Source organism: Microcaecilia unicolor, chromosome 7 (genome assembly GCF_901765095.1).
Source record: "Microcaecilia unicolor chromosome 7, aMicUni1.1, whole genome shotgun sequence".
NCBI lineage: Eukaryota > Metazoa > Chordata > Amphibia > Gymnophiona > Siphonopidae > Microcaecilia > Microcaecilia unicolor.
This window is the reverse complement of record NC_044037.1, coordinates 32,803,745-32,830,763: the sequence shown is the minus strand read 5'-3', so window position 1 is coordinate 32,830,763 and position 27,019 is coordinate 32,803,745. Positions and strand designations below refer to the sequence as shown.

The window sequence follows — 27,019 nt, the reverse complement described above, 5'->3', positions numbered from 1 at the left end:
GGTTCTCTTCTTATTAATAAACAATGGATATTTTATTGGTGTCTGGTGCATTGGAGTTCTTGGTAGTACCGGTATGTACAATACAATATTTAATCAGTGGCGTACCTTATACCTTATCCTAAATTGAAAACTGTGTGCATCAATCAGTTTAGCAACATTTGATATAGCTCTACTGTTCCAAACATATATTGAGTTACATGACAAAAACTGTCATTTAAAAAACACTTTCAAACAGTTCTGATTCCATTATCTGTATTATCAAGGTTTTTAAACACCAGCATAGCAGATCTTGAGCTTCATGTGACAGGTCAATTCTGGATATGCAGGATAATAATCTGACATAGTGCCAACCAAAAAGTGCCCACTTCGTAAACATGATTATTATAGCAGTTTAACAAGGACATAAAATAATAAAAAGAAAACTAAAATTAACAGCACTCCCTTTAGAAAAAAACATTTTGTTTCAAGTTATTTTATTTTAGATCTGCTGTGTATTTGTTACTTCCTTTCAGAGAATAGGCCATGGGGATAAAAATCATGCTGATGCAGACAGATCTCCTATTTTTCTCCAGTTCATCGACTGCGTGTGGCAGATGTCAAAGCAGGTAAGATGTGTCCAGATGTGTGGAAATAATGTCAGATGTAGAGAAACGACTTCAGTTGGTTTTATCACTAAAATTAGCTTTTGTTCTTGAGGTAGTGACGTGTTGTAGGAAGCGAGAGGGTGCAATGTACTAGTTGGTATACTGAATTAATGAACCAAAAAAACTTCTTGAGTGCAAGAGCCTTGAAAAGATGAACTACTTTTGAAAAAATTTCCTTTCTTCAGTTGTTGATTTTTTAAAAACTTTTTTTAATTACAACTTTACTAATTACATAATAAAAGAATGCTAATAATGATACATGCTTATGCCACATCATTACTCTACAATTTTGAAAAACAACCCCGTAACCACAAGAACAACAAACATTGGGGCCCTTTTACTAAAGGGCATTAGAATCTGGGCTTAGTGCATCTTAACGTGGGACTTTCCTGCGTGCTAAGCTCAGATCCAACCCAGCAGTATTTAGGCTTTTTTGTTTTTTTGCAGTTCCGCGCTAATCTTTCCATTAGCTCATGAGACTTGCAAAAATTTAATGCGGGAACACTTACAAAGTGCTCCTGCGTTAGCCAGTTAGCATGTGCCAATGTGAATGCACTAGCTGGTTAACATTTCCACACCCATTCTCCAACCTTGACACGCCCCTTCCAAAAATATTTAAAAATAAATAATGTGTGGTTAGCGCACGTAAAACAGGAAATTGCCACAAATTGCTTTAGTAAAATCATTTTTAGGAGGTGCAAGGCAGAAGCAAAAAAAGTTATAATTACTGTTCCCTCTAAGCTGATCAGGAGTCCTCCAACTGCATTGCTACCAGTTTGGGGGGTTGTACTTCAATATTGTGTTTTCAATCACTAGGGACAGGCATGTTCCCTGGAGTCCTGTAGAACTTGCTTGTCCCTCACTATTGAAAATGTGATAGTGAAACAGCACCACCCACAGGCAGGACTGTAGATGGAGGACTCCCGCTCAGCTTAGAGGAAACAGTGGATATAATGTAACACACTATTAGCGAAATATACAAAAAGGTGCCATCGATATTACTTACTGCAAGTCCCATTTTATATTTAGGGGACCTATTTGCTGCTAGACTGTTATGCATGCAGAAAACAAATAATGAGTCTGTGTACTCTTACAAGATTTTCTCTTTGAATGATGTTTTACTGCTGTGTGTAAACAATTATTTATTTTTTTCTTGTCAGTTTCCTACAGCTTTTGAATTTAATGAACATTTTTTGATCACAATTCTGGATCATCTGTACAGCTGTCGATTTGGCACTTTCTTGTACAACTGTGAGTCTGTCAGAGAAAAAGAGGTAGGAACACAGCTTATCAAGCTCACAGCAGAGAGAAACAGCAGAACCCTGGGGCAGATGCACTAAAGCTAAATGAGCCTTTAATGACTCTCCAACGAGGAAAATTTGATCCGTTGCATGCATCAAAGGGCTTTTACCGAGGAAGCCAGCAGCTAACGAAAACGGAATGGAGATGAGCAATTAGTGTGAAAACCCCATTGAAACGACATGCACTAACCTTTTCCGATTGCCTTTACGCAGGAAAAAGGCAGGAAATCTAACGAGAGGTCTGGACCACTCGTTAGGTCAGCTCTGTGCCAGGAAAAATCATTAAGTGAAAAAATAAACAAACTTTGAGCCAATCCCAGCGCATTAGCAGAGCTAAAAGCGCTGTGATTGGTCCAAAGGACGTCAGAAAACACATAAATAAATAAAAAAAAAGGGTCGGGAGGGGGCAAGGGCGCTCATCAGGAGCGTCCTGTTTGGACGGCCTTGCCCCCCCCCCCCCCCCGCTGCTCCCCACTTTCCGCCGCTCCCCCCACCCCGAAAAAGCAAAATTCAAGCAGCCCCTGCCCCCCTCCCTTCCTCACTACTCTCTCACCTCAGCTCCGCCTCCCGACATCCTCCGTCCTGTGCCCCGCCCCCTTTTGGGGTCGTCGCCGCCATTCCCCTCCTCCATCGGGCCCCCCTCCCTCTTACCGGGCCCGTGCAGCGCCTCTCTCCTCTGTCCGAAGGCGCTGCACGGGCAAGAAGAAAGCTGATGCCTGCCTTCGCCCAGCTTCGATGGCGCGTCTTTCTCCTGCTGGGCCCGCCCCTGTCTGACGTCGGTAACCTACGTAGGTTACTGACGTCAGACAGGGGCGGGCCCAGCAGGAGAAAGACGCGCCATCGAAGCTGGGCGAAGGCAGGCATCAGCTTTCTTCTTGCCCGTGCAGCGCCTTCGGACAGAGGAGAGAGGCGCTGCACGGGCCCGGTAAGAGGGAGGGGGGCCCGATGGAGGAGGGGAATGGCGGCGACGACCCCAAAAGGGGGCGGGGCACAGGACGGAGGATGTCGGGAGGCGGAGCTGAGGTGAGAGAGTAGTGAGGAAGGGAGGGGGGCAGGGGCTGCTTGAATTTTGCTTTTTCGGGGTGGGGGAGCGGCGGAAAGTGGGGAGCAGTGGGGGGGGGGGCAAGGCCGTCCGTACAGGACGCTCCTGATGAGCGCCCTTGCCCCCTCCCGACCCTTTTTTTTTATTTTTGTTTTGATTTGGGAGCCATGTGCTTGTGATTTGACTGTGTTTTGACTGTTTGTGGCATGCGCAGAGCAGCTAACATAACGCTTGGCTGCTCTGCGCATGATTTGGGGGCCGATTAACGATGTGTATTGTGATTCTTTGATACATTGTACGTTTCTATACCGATCTGAGCATGTGTGACTTTTTTTTTTGGTGCATTCTTCGTTTTTTAAAAATCGTTAGGGCCTTTAACGATTTTGATTTTTTTACGTTTGCTTGATGCATCTACCCCCCTGAGTCATAAGCTAAAGCCAAAACCTTGTCCTAGAACAAAAAACCTGAACCATAGCACTTAGACCAGGTACATCAGGAGACAGATGCAGCTTTTTCTTGTTTATATAGTGTTGTGAAGTGTTTTGGTGCACCATCCAGTCTGAAAAATGGTATATCAAGAAATTAGACTTAACTTGATAACCATCTATAGTGGCAGATAGGCCTCGGTGATGTCTAATGTACACACGTTTGCACTGTACAGCAGCGATTCCCGTGTACTCTTACTATAAACGTTTGACACAGACAGGCAAAATCAAGCAACAAAACTGGTAATAGGTGGTTTGTTTTACATTTAAATGGATAGCAGCTCACCTGATAAAACAACAGTCCAGGAGTACACAGCAAATTCTTTACCAGGTTTTTGTCTGCACAGCTGTAGTACAATTAAGGTAGGCTTGTGTACATTCCTTCCAAAAACTTGTCAGGATTCCAGTTGCACTCAGTCATCTTCCAATGGCTTAAAACAAATAGGGAGAACTCTTTAACTGGGTGCCTCAAATTAGGTGCCACAAATAGAGCACACTGGGTGCCACTTCTGTAATGGCACTTAGGTGTACCTAAGTTATTATAGAAACCTGATTTGGTGCACCAAACGTTAGGTGGTCACTTACACCAGGTCAATGGCTGGTGTAAGTGGGTGCTCCTAGGTATGCCAATCAGCATGAACAACTGATAATATTCTGTAAGTTTTGCACATTGTTTGGTGACACATCCATATGTATTCCCCCCCCCCTTTGCAGTTACATGCTATAGCACTTAGTGCTAAGTGCACTATTCTATAAGGTAGTATCTAAACATCACTGCCAGTTATTGGCGCCAGTGACTTCTAGGTGCTTGTTTACAGAAGTGCTTTCTTAGGGTCCCGTTTACTAAGCAGCACTAGAGGCGCGTTAGTGTTTTTAGCACGCTGTAACCATTAGCGCATGCTGTGTAGGTGCCCACTATATTCCTATGGGCGCCTACATAGCGCGTGCTAAAAATGCTAGAGCACCTTAGTAAATAGAGCCCTTAGTGTGCATAAATGCTTCAATATGTTTGGTTTTCAGTCACTGGAGTTTGTTTACATTTCTCTAATGATTTTATTGAAGCACCACCTTCATCACAGCATTGAAAGGAATGTGAGTGCCCTGCTTGTTCCAGCTGTTCTTGTTTTTCACATTATTTGTATACCTTGATGAACCCAAGATAAAAATGTGGCAGGTTGCAGTCACTTCTATAAGCTGTAAATAAAGCGAACACTTGATGTAAAAAGAGTGCTGCCTATTACCATCTGCTGTTGGCGTTCATGAGCAAACTGTAGCTGTCTAGTCTCTGTTAGTATCTAGGCCCTCTTAATAGAGCTGCCAGTCACTTTTGAGGTAACAGTTTACACTTGAAATAAACCTAATCATGTTTTAAGTTTATTTTTAATCTGTGTAAACAAAATCAATGTTTTGGGAAACATGTATTGTTGTACAGCACAGTAGTAGTACTTGATAGCAGAACAATTCCATGTCTTATTCGTGTTATACAAGGAATAATAAATTTATTATACAGCGATTAAGTAAAATACGCCATGTTTGAAAAACATTAAGAAATGTTGCTGTTTTGAATGTGTGTATTAAGGTAGTGAGAATATTTAGAGCTTATATGCTCTGAATAATTCAGTGGGCACAGGAGAATCGTTTGCTGAAATGTTAGTAATATCTTAATTTCTAGCTTTGTTTCTCCAATGGGTGATGACATCTGATGAAGACCACGTGGGAACTTTTCCCCAGCACTTTTCAAGAACCTTTGAGAATATCTCAGCACACATACGTGCCTATTCTCACCCACCCCTATCGCACAGAACCCCCTCCATCCTTCATTTTCCACAGAGCCAGACAGACATGTTTAAAAGCTTCGTCACCTCAGCACTAATTAATTTAAAAAAATGTTCCCCCTGTTAACTTTCCTAGGTAGGTTTTATGAGACATTTTCTGTTTCCTTTCTTTTTTCTCATTAGCTCAGTTCGTGTCTGTTGGGCTGCAGGCTCCCATCCGAATATACTTTTCAGCATCAAATCATTTGATTTTGCTGCTTTTTTTTTTTTGTGGATGATACATTCAAGAAGACTTCTAGCATCTTCAAGAGGTGTTCCCAGTGCAAAAAGCCTATATTCATTATAACTAATGCCTACAACCCAACCATGATCCCTCTTAATATCTTTTGTGTTCTCAGATGTCAAAGAGGAGGAATCACGTAAGACAAAAACAGCAAGAAAAGTATTTTGGTGCAGATAAGATTGGTCCTTCAGCAGGGGAAATATCAGTCTTAGTGGGTTCTGGAGATGCATCGGATGCTGGGGATGCATCAACATCGTGTATCTTGGTCATCCTCAACACTGAGCATTGTTAGAGGTCATTGGGCATGATCATCATCTGATTTCTACCATGAGAGGAGGAAGGATTTGTCCTTGTCTTCATTGGTGCTGAGGAAGAGTAATGCTTGCCATCCAGTAGAGGCTGGGATGCCTCGATATTGCCCCTTGATGAAGTACATTGGGAATACTCGGTGCCTTTGCCCAAGGTCTGGCCCAGTAGTTAGTAGTGAGAGACTGGCAGAGACTCCAGCATTTCCTATGAACTACTTTTATGAGTCTGAATCTTAACGCTCCTGGGACGCTAAAGAACAGTTGGAGGTCTTTTCAGAGGAGGGCTCCCCATGTCTCTCTTCAGATTCCACTCTACCTCATGAGAGGTATAAATCTACACCTGAAGAAACAGTCATCATTTTTGTAAGGGAGATGGCACAGGCCACCCCATTTAAGTTAGAAATAGAGTGGAGGCCTAGGGCAGAAACATTTAGATATCTTCTAGTTCCTCAACCCACCCAAGGAGGCTGCTCATTCATAGAATCCTAAAGGAGTTTCAGATGAGAATGTGGGAATCCCCCTTCTGTGTTGTTCCTAATAACAAGAAGGCCAACTCTATTTATAGAGTCCAGAAGGCTCCTAGATTTGAGAAGCAGCAGCTTCATCATCATGCCTTGGTGGTCGAATCAGCTTTCAAAAGAGCCAGAAGTTCCATGACTCACTTCTCGATGCTACTGAGAGGGAATTTCAGACACTGGATCTTTTGGGAGAAATTTCTTTCAGAATGCTATGCTCATGCTCCATACAGCTTTTCATGGGCATGCATTTGCAGAGCATTCTGCACAGTGTGGCAGAGTTTGTTGACACTTCCTAAGGAGAAGATTGTAAAGCTCTGCTCACTGGTTACCAAAGGGAAGGAAAATACATGGTCCATGCAACTTATGATATTTTCAGCTGCATGGCTGATTTATAAAGTTGCTAAATTGAACGGGCATCTCCATTATTAGGATTGCACTGGCTTCCAATAAAAGCCAGAACTGTTTTTAAAATCTGTATTTTTGTATTCAAAATAATATATGGGATGGCAACAGACTACATGCTTAATTTGATAGACCTTCCTACAAGAAATGCAATACCAGGCACTAGAGACTTTCTCATTCTTCATTTCCCACCTGCAAGTATATCAGATACAAATCAGCTCTCACTAGTGGTTTCCCTTATCTAGCCATAAAATGGTGGAATAAACTCCCGAAGGGAATAAGACATATAAATAATTATCTACTATTCCGGAAATTTTTAAAAGCCTTTTTATTCAAAACTTTCCTGTCACAGAACGCCAATCAACTCTCAAAAAATGAAATACAGTTCTTGTAAATTGTATCTGTTATAAATGCTCTAAATAATTTAAATACCTGTTCACTTTTTTCTTGATTCTATGTTTATTTGTAATGTAACTTCTTATATATGCGAGCCACATTGAACTGATACTAGTTTTCAGCAAATGTGGGATATAAATACTAATAAATAAATACGGCATCAATAATTTCTGCTATGGGTAGAAAAGTTCACTGACGTGTTTTACCGTGGAGAGAATCTCCTCCGAGATAAAGTGCAGGAGACTTAGTTATACCATAAAGACCTTCTCCAAGCCCACATCCAACACATCTTCCTCTTCCAAGAGGAATCACAGCAGTGGGCATCAGAGGTCCTACTATTGTCCCAAAATAGACAAGGATCTCGCTTTCATCTCAGACAGCAGAGGTCCCAAAAGCTCTAACCAGCTTCACAGCAAACTGAGGGGACAGAGTTTTGATTGCCTTTGAGAGAACATAGCTTCAGTCCCTTTGTCTGTTACAGAGATTGTTTCTCTAGGCTCCCTAATTCCTCTCCATTCAGCTGGTTGCAGTTGCTGGGGGTTATAAATTATCCAGAGTCTCATTTATGCCCAGTACAACAATTTGGGGTTCATAGGAGCCTTGCTAGACACCACCCAAGCAATTGCCTTTCATCTACAACAAAGACTCATGACATTAGTATCCACTATGGAAGAAATTCAGCAGAATCATCAAGTATCAGGTGGTCAATGTTGAGGATATGTGGAATCCACAAAACATGACTAGCATGCCTTCATTTGCTCAAGCCAACGGACCTTATCCACACAGTGGACTCATTCCACAGGTAAACTTTGAGACATCAGTCCTCTGGGATTCACTATCCTGGTGGACAGATTATTCCAATTTGGCAAAAAAAAAGTACCCTTCAAATTCAAGCAGTTCTAAAAACAGATGCGTCCAGACTGAGCTGGGGAGTTCATGCAGATGGGTTTCAAACCCAAGGTGTGTGCTGTGCTCAGGAACAATTTCATCAGATAAAAATCCTAGAGCTAAGGGCAGTATGGCTCGGTCGTCCAACCAGGTTACTAGGGTCAAACAATCAGGTGAATATGTACTATGTGAACAAGCACAGAGAGATAGGATCCATACCTCCTGTGTCAGAAAACTTGCCAGAATGTGGAAATGGGCTATTTCTCATGGAATGTTCCTCAGAGCCACATTCCTAGCAGTAAAGAACAACATGTTGACAGACTGAGTTGAGCACTTCTTATGAGTGGTTCCTGGATGACAAAGTTGCCCATCTTTTAAGAGTGAGGCACCCCCTCAGTTGATCTTTTTGCCACTCAGTTCAACAAAAAACTGCTTCAGAGTAGGAACATATGGCAAACTAGCCTTAGATGCCTTTCTCCTACATTGTAAGGAGGGATATCTTCATGCAAATCCTCCAATCCCACTCTGAACTTTAGGCAAAAAGGAGAACACTGATTCTCATAGCTCCTTGTTGGCTGAGATGTGTTTGATTTCCTCTTCTGCTGGATCTCTCCATCAGACATCCAGTGAGACTGGAATGTTTTCCAACACTCATTATACAAGAGCAGTTGTTGTTGTTGCATACCAACACTGAGTCCATAGCCCTCAATGCTTGGATCTTGAAAGGTTGACATTAGCTTCTCCGAGGACAAGCAGGCTGCTTGTTCTCACTGATGGGGTGACGTCCACGGCAGCCCCTCCAATCGGAAACTTCACTAGCAAAGTCCTTTGCTAGCCCTCGCGCGCCCGCGCGCACCGCGCATGCGCGGCCGTCTTCCCGCCCGAAACCGGCTCGAGCCGGCCAGTCTTCTTTTGTCCGCACTCGGTACGGTCGTGTTTTCGCCGTGTCGAGCCCCGGAAAGTCGACCTCGCGCGTCCAATTTGTTTTGAACGTGTTTTTTTCCTTCGGGAAAGCTTTGTCCTAGTCGGGAAGTGCTCCGGAAACCCCCCGCCGGGTTTCGTGTAAATCCTCCCCGTACTTCCAGCTTTTTTGCCCCGGTAAGTTTTCTTTCGTCGTCGGGGTAGGCCTCTTTTCGGCCTCGGTCGAGATTTTTTCTCCCTCTAAATTTGGTGCTTCAAATTTCGCCATTTCGGCTTTTGATTTCGCCGGCGTGATTTTTCCGCCCATGACATCGAAGCCTTCCAGCGGCTTCAAGAAGTGCACCCAGTGCGCCCGGGTTATCTCGCTCACTGATCGACACTCGTCGTGTCTTCAGTGTCTGGGGGCCGAGCACCGCCCTCAGAACTGCAGTCTGTGTTCCCTGCTTCAAAGGCGGACTCAGGTAGCGAGACTAGCCCAGTGGAACGTGTTGTTCTCGGGCTCTTCGTCGGCATCGGCACCGGGATCTTCGAGTGCATCGACGTCGTCAGCGTCCAGACCTCCTTCCTCGGCCGCCCCTGCATCGAGTGCATCGAGGCATCGGGCCTCTGCATCGGCGCCGAGACATCGGATAGCTGCATCGACGTCGGTGGTACCAGGACCTCGTCTGCTGATGTCGTCGGACGGTGGTGCATCGGGTGGAGTGCAGGTGAGGGCTGTCCATTCCCCTGCTGGTGGCGGTGAGCCCTCGGGTGGGTCTCCGCCTACCCTGAGGGCTCCTGCGGTACAGCCCCCCCCGAGATCGACCTTCTTCAGTCTCGGCCCCGAGGAAGCGACGGATGGATTCGACGTCCTCCTCGTCGGTGCCGGGGAGCTCCGGTGACATGCTTCGGAAAAAATCGAAGAAGCATCGACACCGGTCTCCTCCCCGTGTCGGCACCGAGAGCTCTGGGTCGCCGAGGGATTCGGCACCCAGCAGGCATCGGCACCGAGAGGACCGCTCACCCTCTGTTCAGGAGGTGTCGATGCGCTCCGCTCTGGACAGCCCGGAACAGCCTCCACGCCCGGAACAGGTACTGACGTCGACGCCTGCATCGACCTCTCAGCCTTTCTCTGCAGCCGCTCTAAACGAGAGCCTCCGGGCCGTTCTCCCAGAGATTCTGGGAGAGCTGTTGCGCCCTACCCCTCCGGTACCGGCGGTGCTTGCGCCACCGGTACCGTCGAGCGTGGCGCCGGCTGGCCCATCGCCCAGGTTGAGGTCCCCGACGTCGGTACCGCGTGCGGTACCGACCGCGGCCACCTCCCAGGAAGGCTCCCCGACTACGTCGGCGGAGGGAGCTTCGCCGATGCGGGCGAGGGAGTCTACCTCTCGACGCCCCCATCGTGGACGGGGTTCCACGGAGTCGAGCAGGGCGAGGTTGCAGACACAGGTCCGTGAACTTGTGTCTGACACCGAGGGTGAGGCCTCGTGGGAGGAAGAGGAAGATCCCAGATATTTCTCTGACGAGGAGTCTGAGGGTCTTCCGTCTGATCCCACTCCCTCTCCTGAGAGACAGCTTTCTCCTCCCGAGAGTCTGTCTTTTGCCTCCTTTGTCCGGGAGATGTCTACGGCCATCCCCTTCCCGGTGGTTGTGGAGGACGAGCCCAGGGCTGAAATGTTTGAGCTCCTGGACTATCCTTCTCCACCTAAGGAAGCGTCCACTGTTCCCTTGCACCATGTCCTGAAGAAGACATTGCTTGCGAACTGGACCAAGCCATTAACTAATCCCCACATTCCCAAGAAGATCGAGTCCCAGTACCGGATCCATGGGGACCCAGAGCTGATGCGCACTCAGTTGCCTCATGACTCTGGAGTTGTGGATTTGGCCCTAAAGAAGGCTAAGAGTTCTAGGGAACATGCTTCGGCGCCCCCGGGCAAGGACGCTAGAACCTTAGACTCCTTTGGGAGGAAGGCCTACCATTCCTCTATGCTCGTGTCCAAGATCCAGTCTTACCAGCTCTACACGAGCATACACATGCGGAATAATGTGCGGCAGTTGGCGGGCTTGGTTGATGCTCTTCCCCCTGAGCAAGCCAAGCCTTTTCAGGAGGTGGTCAGGCAGCTGAAGGCGTGCAGAAAATTCCTGGCCAGAGGAGTTTATGACACTTTTGATGTTGCGTCCAGGGCCGCTGCTCAAGGTGTGGTGATGCGCAGGCTCTCATGGCTGCGTGCCGCCGACCTGGAGAATAGAATCCAGCAGCGGATTGCGGACTTGCCTTGCCGTGCGGATAACATTTTTGGCGAAAAAGTCGAGCAGGTGGTAGAGTCTCTCCACCAGCGGGACACCGCATTCGACAAGTTCGCCCGCCGGCAGCCTTCAGCTTCTACCTCTACAGGTAGACGATTTTTCGGGGGAAGGAAGACTGTTCCCTATACTTCTGGCAAGCGTAGGTACAATCCTCCTTCCCGACAGCCTGCGGCCCAGGCTAAGCCCCAGCGCGCTCGCTCTCGTCAGCAGCGTGCGAATCAGCAAGGCCCCGCGGCTCCCCAGCAAAAGCAAGGGGCGAGCTTTTGACTGGCTCCAGCAGAGCATAGCCGACATCCAAGTGTCAGTGCCGGGCGACCTGCCTGTCGGAGGGAGGTTGAAAGCTTTTCACCAAAGGTGGCCTCTCATAACCTCCGATCAGTGGGTTCTCCAAATAGTCCGGCAAGGATACACCCTCAATTTGGCCTCACAACCTCCAAATTGTCCACCGGGAGCTCAGTCCTACAGCTTCCAGCACAAGCAGGTACTTGCAGAGGAACTCTCCGCCCTTCTCAGCGCCAATGCGGTCGAGCCCGTGCCATCCGGGCAAGAAGGGCTGGGGTTCTATTCCAGGTACTTCCTTGTGGAAAAGAAAACAGGGGGGATGCGTCCCATCCTAGACCTAAGGGCCCTGAACAAATATCTCGTAAAAGAAAAGTTCAGGATGCTTTCCCTGGGCACCCTTCTCCCCATGATTCAGCAAAACGATTGGCTATGCTCTCTGGACTTGAAGGATGCCTACACACACATCCCGATACTGCCAGCTCACAGACAGTATCTGCGATTTCAGCTGGGCGCACGCCACTTCCAGTACTGTGTGCTACCCTTTGGGCTCGCCTCTGCGCCCAGGGTGTTCACAAAGTGCCTAGCTGTGGTAGCAGCGGCGCTTCGCAGGCTGGGGGTGCACGTGTTCCCATATCTCGACGATTGGCTGGTGAAGAACACATCCGAGGCAGGAGCCCTGCAGTCCATGCAGATGACTATTCGCCTCCTGGAGCTACTGGGGTTTGTGATAAATTACCCAAAGTCCCATCTTCTCCCAGTGCAGAAACTCGAATTCATCGGAGCCCTGCTGGATTCTCGGACGGCTCGCGCCTATCTCCCAGAGGCGAGGGCCAACAACTTGTTGTCCCTCGTCTCGCGGGTGCGAGCGTCCCAGCAGATCACAGCTCGGCAGATGTTGAGATTGCTGGGCCACATGGCTTCCACAGTTCATGTGACTCCCATGGCCCGCCTTCACATGAGATCTGCTCAATGGACCCTAGCCTCCCAGTGGTATCAGGCCGCCGGGGGTCTAGAGGACGTGATCCACCTGTCCACGAGTTTTCTCGAATCCCTGTATTGGTGGACGATTTGCTCCAATTTGACTCTGGGACGTCCCTTCCAAATTCCTCAGCCTCAAAAAGTGCTGACCACGGATGCGTCTCTCCTGGGATGGGGAGCTCATGTCGATGGGCTTCACACCCAAGGAAGGTGGTCCCTCCAAGAAAGCGATCTACAGATCAATCTTCTGGAGTTGCGAGCGATCTGGAACGCTCTGAAGGCTTTCAGAGATCGGCTGTCCCACCAAATTATCCAAATTCAGACAGACAATCAGGTTGCCATGTACTATGTCAACAAGCAGGGGGGCACCGGATCTCGCCCCCTGTGTCAGGAAGCCGTCAGCATGTGGCTCTGGGCTCGCCGTCAAGGCATGGTGCTCCAAGCCACATATCTGGCAGGCGTAAACAACAGTCTGGCCGACAGGTTGAGCAGGATTATGCAACCTCACGAGTGGTCGCTCAATTCCCGTGTGGTGCGACAGATCTTCCAGGCGTGGGGCACCCCCCTGGTGGATCTCTTCGCATCTCAAGTGAACCACAAGGTCCCTCAGTTCTGTTCCAGGCTTCAGGCCCACGGCAGACTGGCGTCGGATGCCTTCCTCCTGGATTGGGGGGAAGGTCTGCTGTATGCTTATCCTCCCATTCCTCTGGTGGGGAAGACTTTGTTGAAACTCAAGCAAGACCGAGGCACCATGATTCTGATTGCTCCCTTTTGGCCGCGTCAGATCTGGTTCCCTCTTCTTCTGGAGTTATCCTCCGAAGAACCGTGGAGATTGGAGTGTTTTCCGACCCTCATCACGCAGGACGAAGGGGCTCTTCTGCATCCCAACCTCCAGTCCCTGGCTCTCACGGCCTGGATGTTGAGGGCGTAGACTTTGCCTCTTTGGGTCTGCCAGAGGGTGTCTCCCGCATCTTGCTTGCTTCCAGGAAAGACTCCACTAAGAGAAGTTACTTCTTTCATTGGAGGAGGTTTGCCGTCTGGTGTGACAGCAAGGCCCTAGATCCTCGCTCTTGTCCTACACAGACCCTGCTTGAATACCTTCTCCACTTGTCTGAGTCTGGTCTGAAGACCAACTCCGTAAGGGTTCACCTTAGTGCAATCAGTGCATACCATTACCAAGTGGAAGGTAAGCCGATCTCAGGACAGCCTTTAGTTGTTCGCTTCATGAGAGGTTTGCTTTTGTCAAAGCCCCCTGTCAAGCCTCCTACAGTGTCATGGGATCTCAATGTCGTTCTCACCCAGCTGATGAAACCTCCTTTCGAGCCACTGAATTCCTGCCATCCGAAGTACTTGACCTGGAAGGTCATTTTCTTGGTGGCAGTTACCTCGGCTCGTAGAGTCAGTGAGCTTCAGGCCCTGGTAGCCCAGGCCCCTTACACCAAATTTCATCACAACAGAGTAGTCCTCCGCACTCACCCTAAGTTTCTGCCAAAGGTTGTGTCGGAGTTCCATCTGAACCAGTCAATTGTCTTGCCAACTTTCTTTCCCCGTCCTCATTCCTGCCCTGCTGAACGTCAGCTGCACACATTGGACTGCAAGAGAGCATTGGCCTTCTATCTGGAGCGGACACAGCCCCACAGACAGTCCGCCCAATTGTTTGTTTCTTTTGATCCCAACAAGAGGGGAGTGGCTGTAGGGAAACGCACCATATCCAATTGGCTAGCAGATTGCATTTCCTTCACTTACGCCCAGGCTGGGCTGGCTCTTGAGGGTCATGTCACGGCTCATAATGTTAGAGCCATGGCAGCGTCGGTAGCCCACTTGAAGTCAGCCACCATGGAGGAAATTTGCAAAGCTGCGACGTGGTCATCTGTCCACACATTCACATCTCATTACTGCCTGCAGCAGGATACCCGACGTGACAGTCGGTTCGGGCAGTCAGTTCTTCAGAACCTGTTTGGGCTTTAGGATCCAACTCCACCCCCCGAGGGCCCTGTTTGTTCTGTTCCAGGCTACACTCTCAGTTAGTTGGTAAATTTTTTAGGTCAATCTCAGTTATGTCCTCGCCGTTGCGAGGCCCAATTGACCAATGTTGTTGTTTTGAGTGAGCCTGGGGGCTAGGGATACCCCATCAGTGAGAACAAGCAGCCTGCTTGTCCTCGGAGAAAGCGAATGCTACATACCTGTAGAAGGTATTCTCCGAGGACAGCAGGCTGATTGTTCTCACAAACCCGCCCGCCTCCCCTTTGGAGTTGTGTCTTCCCTTGAAGTGTATTGTCTTGCTACATACTGGACTGGCCGGCTCGAGCCGGTTTCGGGCGGGAAGACGGCCGCGCATGCGCGGTGCGCGCGGGCGCGCGAGGGCTAGCAAAGGACTTTGCTAGTGAAGTTTCCGATTGGAGGGGCTGCCGTGGACGTCACCCCATCAGTGAGAACAATCAGCCTGCTGTCCTCGGAGAATACCTTCTACAGGTATGTAGCATTCGCTTTCCCTTAACTTGCCTGATTCTGTATCTCAGGTTTTGCAGGCAGCCAGAAGAGATTTGACTAGGGACATACAGTTATAAATGGAAGAGGCTTCTACATCTCTAACATAGTAACATAGTAGATGACGGCAGAAAAAGACCTGCATGGTCCATCTAGTCTGCCCAACAAGATAAACTCATATGTGCTACTTCTTGTGTATACCTTACCTTGATTTGTATCTGCCATTTTCAGGACACAGACCGTAGAAGTCTTGCCCAGAACTAGCCCCATTTTCAGGACAGACCGTAGAAGTCTTGCCCAGAACTAGCCCCACCACCCAAACACCAGCAGCTAAGCTTCTGAGGATCCATTCCTTCTGCACAGGATTCCTTTATGTTTATCCCACGCATGCTTGAATTGCACTACCGTTTTCATCTCCACCACCTCCCGCGGGAGGGCATTCCAAGTATCTACCACTCTCTCCGTGAAAAAATACTTCCTGACATTTTTCTTGAGTCTGCCCCCCTTCACTCTCATATCATGTCCTCTCGTTCTACCGCCCTCCCATCTCCGGAAAGGTTCACCGTGGATCCGATATTGGGATTCAGCTTTTTTCGGGATCACGGGATTAGACAGAGGGAACGACCAGTTTCGCATAAGGACTTCCTTCAGTACGTTAGGCAAAGGAGCCGTTGCAGCCTCTCTAGGCGGAGAAGGATAATCCAGGACCTCGAGCATCTCAGCCCTGGGCTCATCCTCAACCTCCATAGGGAAAGGAATAGCCGCAGCCATTCCCCTGACAAAGGAGGTAAAGGATAGACTCTCCAGTCTGAGTCTGGCCTTTACCTTTGTGCATTTGGAACTTATCATCAGGTAGATTGTAAACCTATCTCTGTACAGCTTTTAGTTGTTCAGTTTATGGAGGGCTTCTTTCTATTGAAGCCTTCTATCAAGCCACCTGCAGTGTCATAAGACTTCATTGTTGTTTTTTTTCCAGCTGATGAAAGCTCCATTTGAGCCACTGGATACCTGCCACCTGAAGTACCTGACCTTGGAAAGTCATGATTTTGGTGGTTACTTCAGGTTGTAGAATGAATGAATACCAGGTAGAATGACTGGCTCTATCTTACACCTAGATTTTCAATAACAGAGTGGTTCTGTGCATCCATCTAAAGTTCCTTCTCACAGTAGTGCTGGACTCCCATCTTAACCAATCAGTCATCCTATCAACCTTCCCCCCCCCCCCCAAAAAAAAAAAAACCCAAACAAACCAGTGCACACTTCATACTACAAGAGAGCCTTGGCCTTCTATCTGAAACTAAAGACCATAGAAAGTCCATTCAGGATGAGGGTTATCGTTGGCAAACACACACTCTCTAGTTGAATAGCAGACTGCATTTCTTTCACTTATGCCCAAAAGGGTCTGACTCTAGAGGGTAATGTCAAAGTTGATAATATAAGACCTATGGCAGCATTGATAGCCTATTTGAGGTCTCCCTCCATAGAAGAGATTTTCAGGGCTACAGCAACAGAGGGCTTTGCTCCTTACATTCACTTCACATTATTGCCTAGAATAGGGCGTCTGAGGCAACAGTAGGTTTGGCCAGACAGTCTAATTTAGGGTTTAAAATCCAACTCCATCCCGTTTGGCCCAATACTTTCAGTTCCAGGCTTCCTTCCTAAATAAAAACGCATAATTTAAGGCTTGTTGCTGCTGAAAACAGTTTTGGTGTTTGTTTGTTAAAACACCCCAGGTTCTGTTTTCCCTTTGTTCTGTTTAAGACAGCCTGTATCTCGGGAGTCCTGTGTATGAAGACTTAGCTATCCTGCATTTCCTTGGAGAAAAAACACCTATAGCAGTTGTTTTCTGAGGACAGAAGGAAAGGAAACTACCCAAACACCTTCCTCCCTGAAGCGTTGTATTCTCAGACGTTTGCAATGGACTTAAGGGGGGTCCCTTGCGACAGTGGCAGGCAGAAATATACGAACATGCACAGTGAGACATTCTCAAAAGTTCTGGACATGCTGGAGAAAGGTTCCTGCAGAGGCTGTGACAGATGATGTCAACCACGTGCAAGGATTCCTATCCTGATGATGTTGGAAAACATCTGCTACAAGTAATTAACTATTTTACCATATTCATGTTGATGATTTTGTATTGTCATTTCTTTACAGAAAGTAAGAGAGAAAACTGTATCACTGTGGTCATTGGTAAATAGTGAAAAAACGAAGTACACAAATCCTTTTTACACTAAAGAACTGAAACGAGTACTGTATCCCGTGGCAAGCATGCGTCATCTGGAACTTTGGGTTAATTATTACATTAGATGGAACCCAAGGATTTGGCAACAGGTAAACTGGGGTAACTCTGATACTTGTAAGAAACTTGTTAATGTGACCAGAGTATTTTTTACTTAATCCCTGTCAGCTTTAGCCATTCACTGTAATGGGTTTCTTTAATTATTTTGGTCTTGATTAACACGAGGTTTGACTGGAGGAGTAGCCTAATGGCTACAGTAGTGGGCTGAGAGCCAGGGAAGACTGGTTCAAATCCCACTGCCACTCCTTGTGATCTTGAGCAAGTTACTTAACCCTCCATTGTCTCAGGTAAAAACTGTGAGCTTTAGAGACAGAAAAATACCTACTGTACCTCAATGTACACTGCTTTGGTGGTTTTCGGGCTTGCAGGTACTATATACAAAAATTAAGTCTATACTGCCCCAGTGTTAAAAAGCATACACAGATCTGTCTGTACTACTTCTACAATGTCTTGACATTATCTGCCATGATAGGACATGGTATCTACATATTTTTATGGAGACCAATGCTGATGTCTCTTATAATTTTCATTGCTTTAGAGACCTTTCAGCACACCTGCAGCCACAGCACTATGGGGAATAGCCTGTAAAGTGTTTTGATCATATGCTACAAATGATTAAAATAAAACTGAAATATCCATCTATAGGCAGCCATGGTACTGGAATGTTAATAACAGGGTAATTAGGATTTTATGCCATAATGGTAAACTGTTTAAGCAGTAGTGGTTACTTTCTCATGAAAGAATTGTCTCTGCTGATAGCTAGATGGACTTGCCTTGGTTGAAATCTCACACCAAAAAATACAAAGACAATTATGGGATGTCTGTTAGTATTATTAGAGTATGGAATCATAAAGAGAGAGCAATTTTTTCTTTATCAACAGCATGCTGCTGTAGGCTTTCATTGTTTTAATGCCCACTAAATGTAGCTGTTGATTGGCTGGAGCTACCATTTTGTTTTATAATTTGGATAAGAAGGATATTTGCATTTATGCTCTTGTCCTCATATTGGGTTTCTACTGTATTATGAAACAGGAAGAGACCTACTTGAAACAGCAGAGTAGCATGCCCCCACCCCATACTACGTAGAACAGTGTTCAGCTAACAAAATAGATTAATATCAACATGTTCTACAAAACAGATTTTTTTTTTGTGCTATTGACCAGCCTTGATGGTATTGATAGATGGGATGCAGCTTCATTCATGAGTGGAGGAGTGGCCTGGTGGTTAGGGTGGTGGACTTTGGTCCTGGGGAACTGAGTTCGATTCCCGGCACAGGCAGCTCCTTGTGACTCTGGGCAAGTCACTTAACCCTCCATTGCCCGCCACATAGAGCCTGCCATGAGTGGGAAAGCGCGGGGTACAAATGTAATAAAATAAAAATTTACAAGAAAAATACTATATACATTAGCATAGCTGGTTTGGTGTTTAATTTTGTGTTAATTTGTATTTGTCAATTTTCTTATTCACTTGTTGGTACTTCTTTCCTTCTAAACATTCAAGTGCCAGTACCTGAATGCAAAGGAATCATAGCTTCCACTAGCTTTACTGTAATTTCATAAATGCTAGTTACCATTTTAACCATTGCCTTCATGAGGAATGATACTTTTCGGAACCACAGTATTTCAGGATTCAGACTGTCTTCTTTTTTTTACTCTGTTATGTAGCCGCCCAATCCAGTGGAGCAGCGTTACATGGAACTGTTGGCTCTACGGGATGATTACATCAGGAAACTGGAAGAGCTGCAAATTGCCAATTCATCGAAGATGTCCACTTCATCAACAGCACCTTCTTCCCCCTCACAAATGATATCCCAGCTGCGCACACCATTTTGACATAAGTGCAGACATTGATAGATTTTAAAGTTATATGCAAAGGAATATTTTGACTCTTCTGATATCTTCTCCACAGTGAGAAATAACTTGAAGTTCTACATTTTATTTCTCCTTTGAATATAAAATGTGCCTTTCAGACTTCTGTGCATTGACTACAAAGATGCATCCTTGTAATAACTGTATGTTTGAATTTTTATGGAAGGTATTTAGGGAAGAAACACAGAGAAAACAGGTAAAAAACCAAATCTGGATAAAATCTATTTTAGCATGAATTACATTTGTTATTTATAAACAGTAGGTGAGTCATGGATAAACACAAACAATCAAAATTACACGGTGTTCCTTTAACCATGACTCACCTACTGTTTCTAAAAATATGTTATTCATACACCCTTTTCTCAAGATACAGATGAAAAGATTGCAGTTTTCAGGATGGTAATTTTTAAGGTGTACTGCAGTGGCTTAAATGAAACAAAGCGGGTTTTCAAGTGAGTTGTCAACTGAAAGTTCAAATCAAGATCAGTGTTTTTATTTTTGATAATACAGTGTGATCTTAAAAGGTGGTATATATCAGACTTTGATTATGATCTTTATGATCCTTCAGAGCTGTTGGTTGTAACTCTCCTCTTTCTCTCCGCCCCTCCCCCCTTCTTACAACAGTCACCATCATGAATATGGTCCTTGGAACATCTATGCACATAAAGACGTATTATTCTCCATTGCACTTTGAATGCTCTCCACATGTGTTGCTAGAGATAAAATAGTGTTGAAAGGCTAGGAAAGTTCCAGTGGCTGTATTAATCCTAAAGAAGAATGGAATCTTTGTATGCTGCAATACGTTTTATTGGTCCAACTAACTGATGATGTAGTATGTGAGCTGTTGCCACCACCTATTTCCTTTCTTCAGATGTGCGAGTGAACTATGTGATCTGAAAAGCTCATGTACTATAGCATTGTTCTGTTGTTAATGCACTTTCAACCTACAAGAGCAAGCTTTAGCTTTTTATGCCTTTTTTCTTTAACATGTGGCAGGATTATTGCCTCTAAACATTAAATACCTCTGCCAGTTAGAGATTGGCATTATAATGGTACTTTTGGACTGCACCTTAACAATAGACTGACAGCAGATAAGACTTATCCAGCCAGTCCAATTTGCAGATTCCACTTGACCTCTTGTTTTTCTCCTTCACTTCCTCAGAACTACAGATCCTCTATACTTAAGTATATATTTTCCTTTCACTGTGAGATCGTTCACTGTATTCACCACCATTTAAGCAAAAAACACTTTTGGATATTACTCCTAGTTTATTCATTTTGAATAGCAGTATGACTTCCTGTGCTAATGTTTCCTTTTCACAAAGAGAGTTTGCTTCTTGTGCAACATTTCTAGTGTTGTTTCTGAATGTCTCCATCATATCATTTTCATGCAGCCACTGTACCATTTTGGTAGATTTTCTCCAGACTGTCTATATTCTTGATACAGCCTCCATAGTGGGCCAAAATACTCCAGTTGAAGTCTCAGTAGTGATTTGTTCTTACATATCATCAGCTCCCTTTTTTGTTAATATGGCCTATACCTCACCATAGTGCATTGGCCAGAGAAATAATAGATTGCATGGCCTGCTGTTTTCAATCTAATTTGATTTCTGTATTTTAGCTGCATGATGCAATACTTTCTTTCATGTAATTTGAATCACTAATTGAATCAATTGACCATACGTAGTAATGTATATTTTCCTGGTCAGCAAGCCTGTACGAGTTGGTACAGTGGTTTGGGGTTTTGTGATTTGGTTTTTTTTTTTTTTTATTGTAGTGACCATATTGAATCTTAGCTACCAGGAGCTTATAACCACTTTTTAAAGTCTTAGATCATTTTGTCTATTTTGCTTCAGATCTTAGTATCACAGTTGCAGACAGTATCTATCCAAGCAAAAGGCTTTGAAAATTGTTCTCTGTCACTATAATGCTAGCTCCCTCTGTAGTGCTCCTTATAGAAATATTGAATAGAAGCATTCCACTGATAATTGCTCTTCCTTAACATGAACTGTAGTTATTGTCTTCTGCCTGTAATTCAATTAATTTTAACTCAATCACTTCAAGACCCACCCTTAGGCTGCAGTCAGCTTATTTATGAGCCTCCCTACATGGGACTTGTCAAAACACTTACTCTAGTCTGATTATAGAATTAAACTGTACCAAAGTTGACTAATCTAAGATGTTGTTCAGCTTGTTCAACATGATCGGTCATTGGTAAAACCTTGCTACCTTAGATTCTGCCTGATGCTGAATTCAAGATACTCCAATATCCATTTTTTCATTAATGACTGCATGCGGTTATACTGTCTGCATAGTGAGCACTAATATTCTAAGTAGTAGTCTTTAGAATATTATAAAATTTCCTTACTAAAAATACGTATTTAAGCCTGATGCAAAAAAAAATCCAACAACTTTAACATATGGTAATTTAAGGGGTCATTTTTCAATTTCCCAATGTTGTACCAGTTTCAAAGGCCAAGTCTATATACTTCCTTAGCGTCTGCAGCAGATAAATCCAGAGATATGTGGGTTGTGCCCATCTACCAGCATGTGGTAGTTGGGCACAATGCACATGACTCTGGATTCATCTGCTGCGACTAAAGGAAAGAAAGTTACCAGATAAGGCATAACTTTTCCATACTTTCCCTTTGAAAACTGTCCCATGAAAACGTACCTGCAGAATTATTTACACTGAGGGCCCTGTTTACTAAGTCGCGCTGTAGATGCCCAAACGATAAAGACACCCATAGGAATATAATGGTGTCTCTTGTTAGTGTGCGCTAAGTTTTAGTGTGCTGTAAAAAGTTTGCACGTCTACAGCACGGCTTAGTAAATGGGGCCCCCCTTTTTTTTTAATAGAAAAGAACACATGTAGATTTGAAAATGGAATTTACATGTATTATTTTCTTCCCAAACCTAAAATAAGTCCCTAGGAATTTCTCTTTTACATGGGATAAAAAGTATGTGTGTTGTAAACTATGCACATTTTGTAGCCACGTGGAGAGAAAGAGAACAGTTTTCAGACTGCCCTTTCAGCTAGGTTAAATTAGTAGTTACCCAAATTCATGATCCAAATACAGTTAGGATTAATTGAGGCATTAGGTAACCATTAAATATTCTTTCATGGAGACCAGTTGTAAATTATAGTCTATAGCTATGTTGTTTTGACTTCAGATAAGAACCTTGAGGAGGTCGTCCCGGGGATATTGGGTGTAAGTACCATGCTTGATATGTCCCATACCAGGCCAGCAAACCAAATGCAGTTCCAAATAACTTTTGGTAAATGTCATGGAAATAAATAGCTGTGCAAAAAAACATCCAAACCCAGATCAAGGCCAGGATACCCAGAGCAACAAACAGAGCACTAACAATAATATGAATGTACTGGTTTTTCTGTAGCTTCAGCTCGTGCACCACAGCTGTTTCTTCCACAATCATCAGAATGCAGTAGGGTAGAAGGAAGGAATGTCCAGAAATATCAAACCCATACCACACTCCACCACCCATCACACATGCTTTCTTATTTTCATGCTCCTCTTTTAGGTCTTGGAGTGCCTCAGATGTGTAGCAGCTGCCTGTCAAGTTTTCAATGAACATGAAGAATCTGGTGCAGACATACCAAATAATTGTTCCAATTAGAAGAGTACTTAATCGCCGCAAAACCTCTTTTTGGTTTCTTGTGAGATAAAATGTGGTGATAGCAATGAAAGGCAAGAGCAGCCAGAAAGTCCAGGCCCAAGCTACCTTGACAAAATACACATTAAGAAAGTTCCGTTTATTGTTCAGGTAGGAGTCCGGCAGTGGTAAGAGCTCTTTGAAGAGTGAACCAATGACAGTGATGCACAGTAACACCAGGTACAGGCGCTGGCGCAGTGCCATCGTCAGGCAGTATGTTTTCAAGAACTGGGTACAGCTCTCCAAGCACTTTATCAGGAAATTGCCTAGATGAATTAAAACAAGTGTAAAAATGAAAAGCAAAATGACTGTTTATAGGATATTAAAATGTCAGATGCAACCAACTAGTATGTGCCTCATGCTCAAACATATAACCATATTTTCTTAGATGACATAGTACCTGCTCAGAGGTGTTTTTATACCAAAGCACATTTATGAAGGTATTTTAAAAACCTGTTCATCATTTATATCATATTGACCATATGCACTTTTAGTCAGTTCCTCCAATAACCTTTTTCCTATTGGGCATCAACTAAACCTATACGGTTTTGGAATATTAGGTTAGATTATGTTTATGATATACACATGAGACTGTTCAAGATCCAGTTTTACATTTGGAGACTTCTTGTTTTTATTTTGTGGTGTTTAGATGAGTATTTTTAATAAGATGTTGCTAAATCTATTTCTCTTTTTAGATTATTCATATGGGTGAGGCTTCCAGCAATTCAGTGTTTGTTTCCAGTATATTAAAAAGGACTGTTTATAAAGAAAAAAAACATATTTTAAAGGAGTGATTTTTGCAGAATGCTGCTTGATTGTAAATGTTGTATAGGTTCTTAAGTTACAGTGTAAGAGTTAGCAATAGGATTATGTTATAAAGTCATATCAGATAATACATTTTTCATGCCCTGCAAAAATACGTTATTGTAAGGGCCACAATTTTCTACATATATAAAATGTGGCTTGTGAACTTCTAGCTTTTGTAAACTATGTAAATATTATGGATTTGGTCACATTACAATCTTATTTTATAGTATGGAAAAAAAACAGTAAGACATTAAGATAGAGTAATTGTCAGAGTCAAAAATGGATGAGCACCTTTTACTGAATAAATGCTTTGTATTAAGGTAGATTTCACAAGACTGCACAGGAGTAATTTCTTCTTGTGTCATTACTTTTTTCAGTACAGATATGTTGAAAAATACAGTAACAAGCAAATTAGGTGCAAATTTCCTTTCTGTTCCCCATCACACGTTGGCTGCACAACTTAATACAGCATGGGTCTGTACATCATATCATTCCTTTTATATTCTGTTCAATGGAGACACTTCAACGTGAAATAAAATGGAGCAGATTTTTGAAAATTACCCCATATGCCAAATACACGGGCACCTTTACCATCAGTTTCCTTTGCATTTTGAAAATCTATATACAATTATTGTGTGTGAAAGGAACATTGTTTATGTGCACTTGATATATATAAATTTTAGTGCCCACGCTGACTAGTCTTGACTAGTGAGTAAAATATGTATATAAACTTCACATCATGCATACCTTTATCTATATGGGGCATGTATACATTGTGTCGTAGTTTTTTCTTGTCAACCTACAGATATGAAAGGAACATTGTTTATGCGCACTATATATATATATATATATATATATATATAAAGTGCGCATAAACAATGTTCCTTTCATATCTGTAGGTTGACAAGAAGAAAAAACTACGACACATACTTGAAAACCCAATATTTTCTCCTACAATGTATACATGCCCCATATAGATAAAGGTATGCATGATGTGAAGTTTATATACATATTTTACTCACTAGGCAAGACTAGTCACCGTGGGCAGTAAAATTTATATGGTGACTAGATGCATAAATATTTAAAATAGCACATTTATGCAGAAATGCCAGAATTTTGTCTATTCTTTAAATATGCACATATCTTACATAGCACATATTTGACAGGGGGGACTCACACTTCCACATATAACTTATAGCATGCCGCAGCGGGTAAAAAGACTCCAGCCATACATGGCCATGTGGTAAGAGAACTCTTACGGCAAGGCCATGTGACTGGAAGCCCTTAGTGCCACCCACTGAGGTAGCGATGAGGGCTCCTGCTCTAACCCGGCGATAACCGGGTAGCGCACGGCCATGCACGATTACCACCATGTTATCACTGCGCAAGCCATTTCCAAGGGTTATCTTTTTCCCCCGGAAATGGCGCATGCTAGGGCAGGAATATCTCTGGTGGCCGCGTTGGGCTGGCTGTAGTCCTGAAAGAGCGAGCGGTAAGCCCTCGTTGGGCTTACTGCTGCTCTGTAAAAGGGCCCCTCAATGTCTAGACTAGTGCTTCTCAACCCATTCCTTGGGGTGTACCCAGCCGGTCAGGATATTCACAATGAATATGCATGAGATTTGCATATCAAGGAGACTGCATGCTAATCTATCTCATGCATATTCGTTGTGAATATCCTAAAAACATGACTGTCTGGGTCTGCCCCAGGTCTAAAATATTAGTCATATCTAGCTATATTGGTAGAGCAAATATTTTGATATTTTATATTTCTATAATGGGGGGGGGGGGGGGGGGGGGGGACAATCGGCATTATTTTCGAAAGTGATGGGCACCCATATTTCGACCCAAATCGGGAGATAGGCACCCATCTCACAAAGGCGCCCAAATCGGTATAATTGAAAGCCGATTTTGGGCGTCTTCAACTGCACTCCGTCGCGGAAACGAACAAAGTTGACGGGGGCGTGTCGGAGACATGGTGAAGGGACTGGGGTGTGTTTATCTTCCGAGGAGAGATGGGCGCCTTCGGCCGATAATCGAAAAAAGTAAGGCGTTTTTAGCGTGAATTTAAGTCACTTTTTTGGACCCTTTTTTTTTTCACGAACAAGTCCCAAAAAAAGTGCCCTAAATGACCAGATGGCCACTGGAGGGAATCGGGGATGACCACCCCTGACTCCCCCAGTGGTCACTAACCCCCTCCCACAAAAAAAAAAACAACTTTAACAACTTTGTTTTCCAGCCTCAAATGCCATACCCAGCTCCATCACAGCAGTATGCAGGTCCCTGGAGCAGTTGTTAGGGGGTGCAGTGGACTTCAGGCAGGTAGACCCAGGCCCATCCCCCCCTACCTATTTCACTTGTGGTGGTAAATGGGAGCCCTCCAAACCGCCCCCAAAACCCACTGTACCCACATGTAGGTGCCCCCCTTCAGCCATAAGGGCTATGGTAATGGTGTAGAGTTGTGGGCAGTGGGTTTGGGGGGGGGGGATTTGAGGGGCTCAGCACCCAAAGGAAGGGAGCTATGGACTTGGAAGGTATTTGACTTTTTTTTTTTAATTGTTACAAGTGCCCCCTAGGGTGCCCGGTTGGTGTCCTGGCATGTGAGGGGGACCAGTGCACTACGAATCCTGGCCCCTCCCATGACCAAATGCCTTGGATTTGTTCGTTTTTGAGCTGGGCGCCATCGGTTTCCATTATCGCTGAAAAACGAAACCGCCCAGCTCAAATCCACGCAACTCCGATGAATTTCCTGGGCACAAACCATATTATCGAAAAAAAAATGGGCGGCCATTTTTTTTTTTTTTTGAAAATACGGTCTGTCCTGCCCCTTCACGTACCCGTTCTCGGACATAGACACCCATGGAGATGGGCGTTAGATTATGACCCTCAATGTCATTTTGACAAAATTATAGTATAGAGAGAGGTTCATATTATGGTAGCATTATTATGATTACTGCATAAAAACAGTCTTTAAGCTAGATACCTCTGCAGAAAGGGCAGGAATCAAAATTTATTTTCTCCTATAACCCCCCCCCCCCCCCCCCCCAAAAAAAAAAAAACCCTTTCCAGGGGAGACAGTTTATGTTTAAATCATTTTTATTGATGAAAATATTCCATAAATACAGCTGTAAAATTGAAACAGTATAACATGCAATCATCAACCAATTTGTAATATCCCTTTGCCCTCCTTCCTCCCCTTTTTCCCCCTTCCCCCCCCCTTTTCCCCCTCCTCCCCCCCCCTTTTCCCTCCCCCCCCTGGGGGTCTATTCCTTCCCCCCCCTTTAGGGACTCATCATCTCTTAACTCAATCTTATTATAGCACACATGTCTCTACAGTCATACGTTCAGCAGATGGCTTCGCGCTTTTGGTGTGAGCG

The 27,019-nt window shown here is 44.7% G+C and overlaps 2 protein-coding genes across 3 annotated transcripts in view; one reads left to right on the top strand and one right to left on the bottom strand.

Annotated features, from left to right (window-relative positions):
• Positions 1-19,203, top strand: part of MTM1 (myotubularin 1) — a 199,101-nt gene extending 179,898 nt beyond the window's left edge. The window contains exons 12-15 of the mRNA XM_030208931.1: positions 513-605; positions 1,805-1,918; positions 17,151-17,327; positions 18,960-19,203. Coding sequence (XP_030064791.1) covers positions 513-605; positions 1,805-1,918; positions 17,151-17,327; positions 18,960-19,127 — 552 coding nt within the window. The 3' untranslated portion in view covers positions 19,128-19,203. The remainder of the gene's footprint in view (positions 1-512; positions 606-1,804; positions 1,919-17,150; positions 17,328-18,959) is intronic.
• Positions 19,204-19,307: 104 nt separating this feature from the next.
• The window catches only part of FITM2 (fat storage inducing transmembrane protein 2), a 42,865-nt gene continuing 35,153 nt past the window's right edge, over positions 19,308-27,019 (bottom strand). For both annotated transcript variants that reach the window (XM_030208933.1, XM_030208934.1), the window contains one exon: positions 19,308-23,104. In XM_030208933.1, coding sequence (XP_030064793.1) covers positions 22,305-23,104 — 800 coding nt within the window. In that variant the 3' untranslated portion in view covers positions 19,308-22,304. The remainder of the gene's footprint in view (positions 23,105-27,019) is intronic.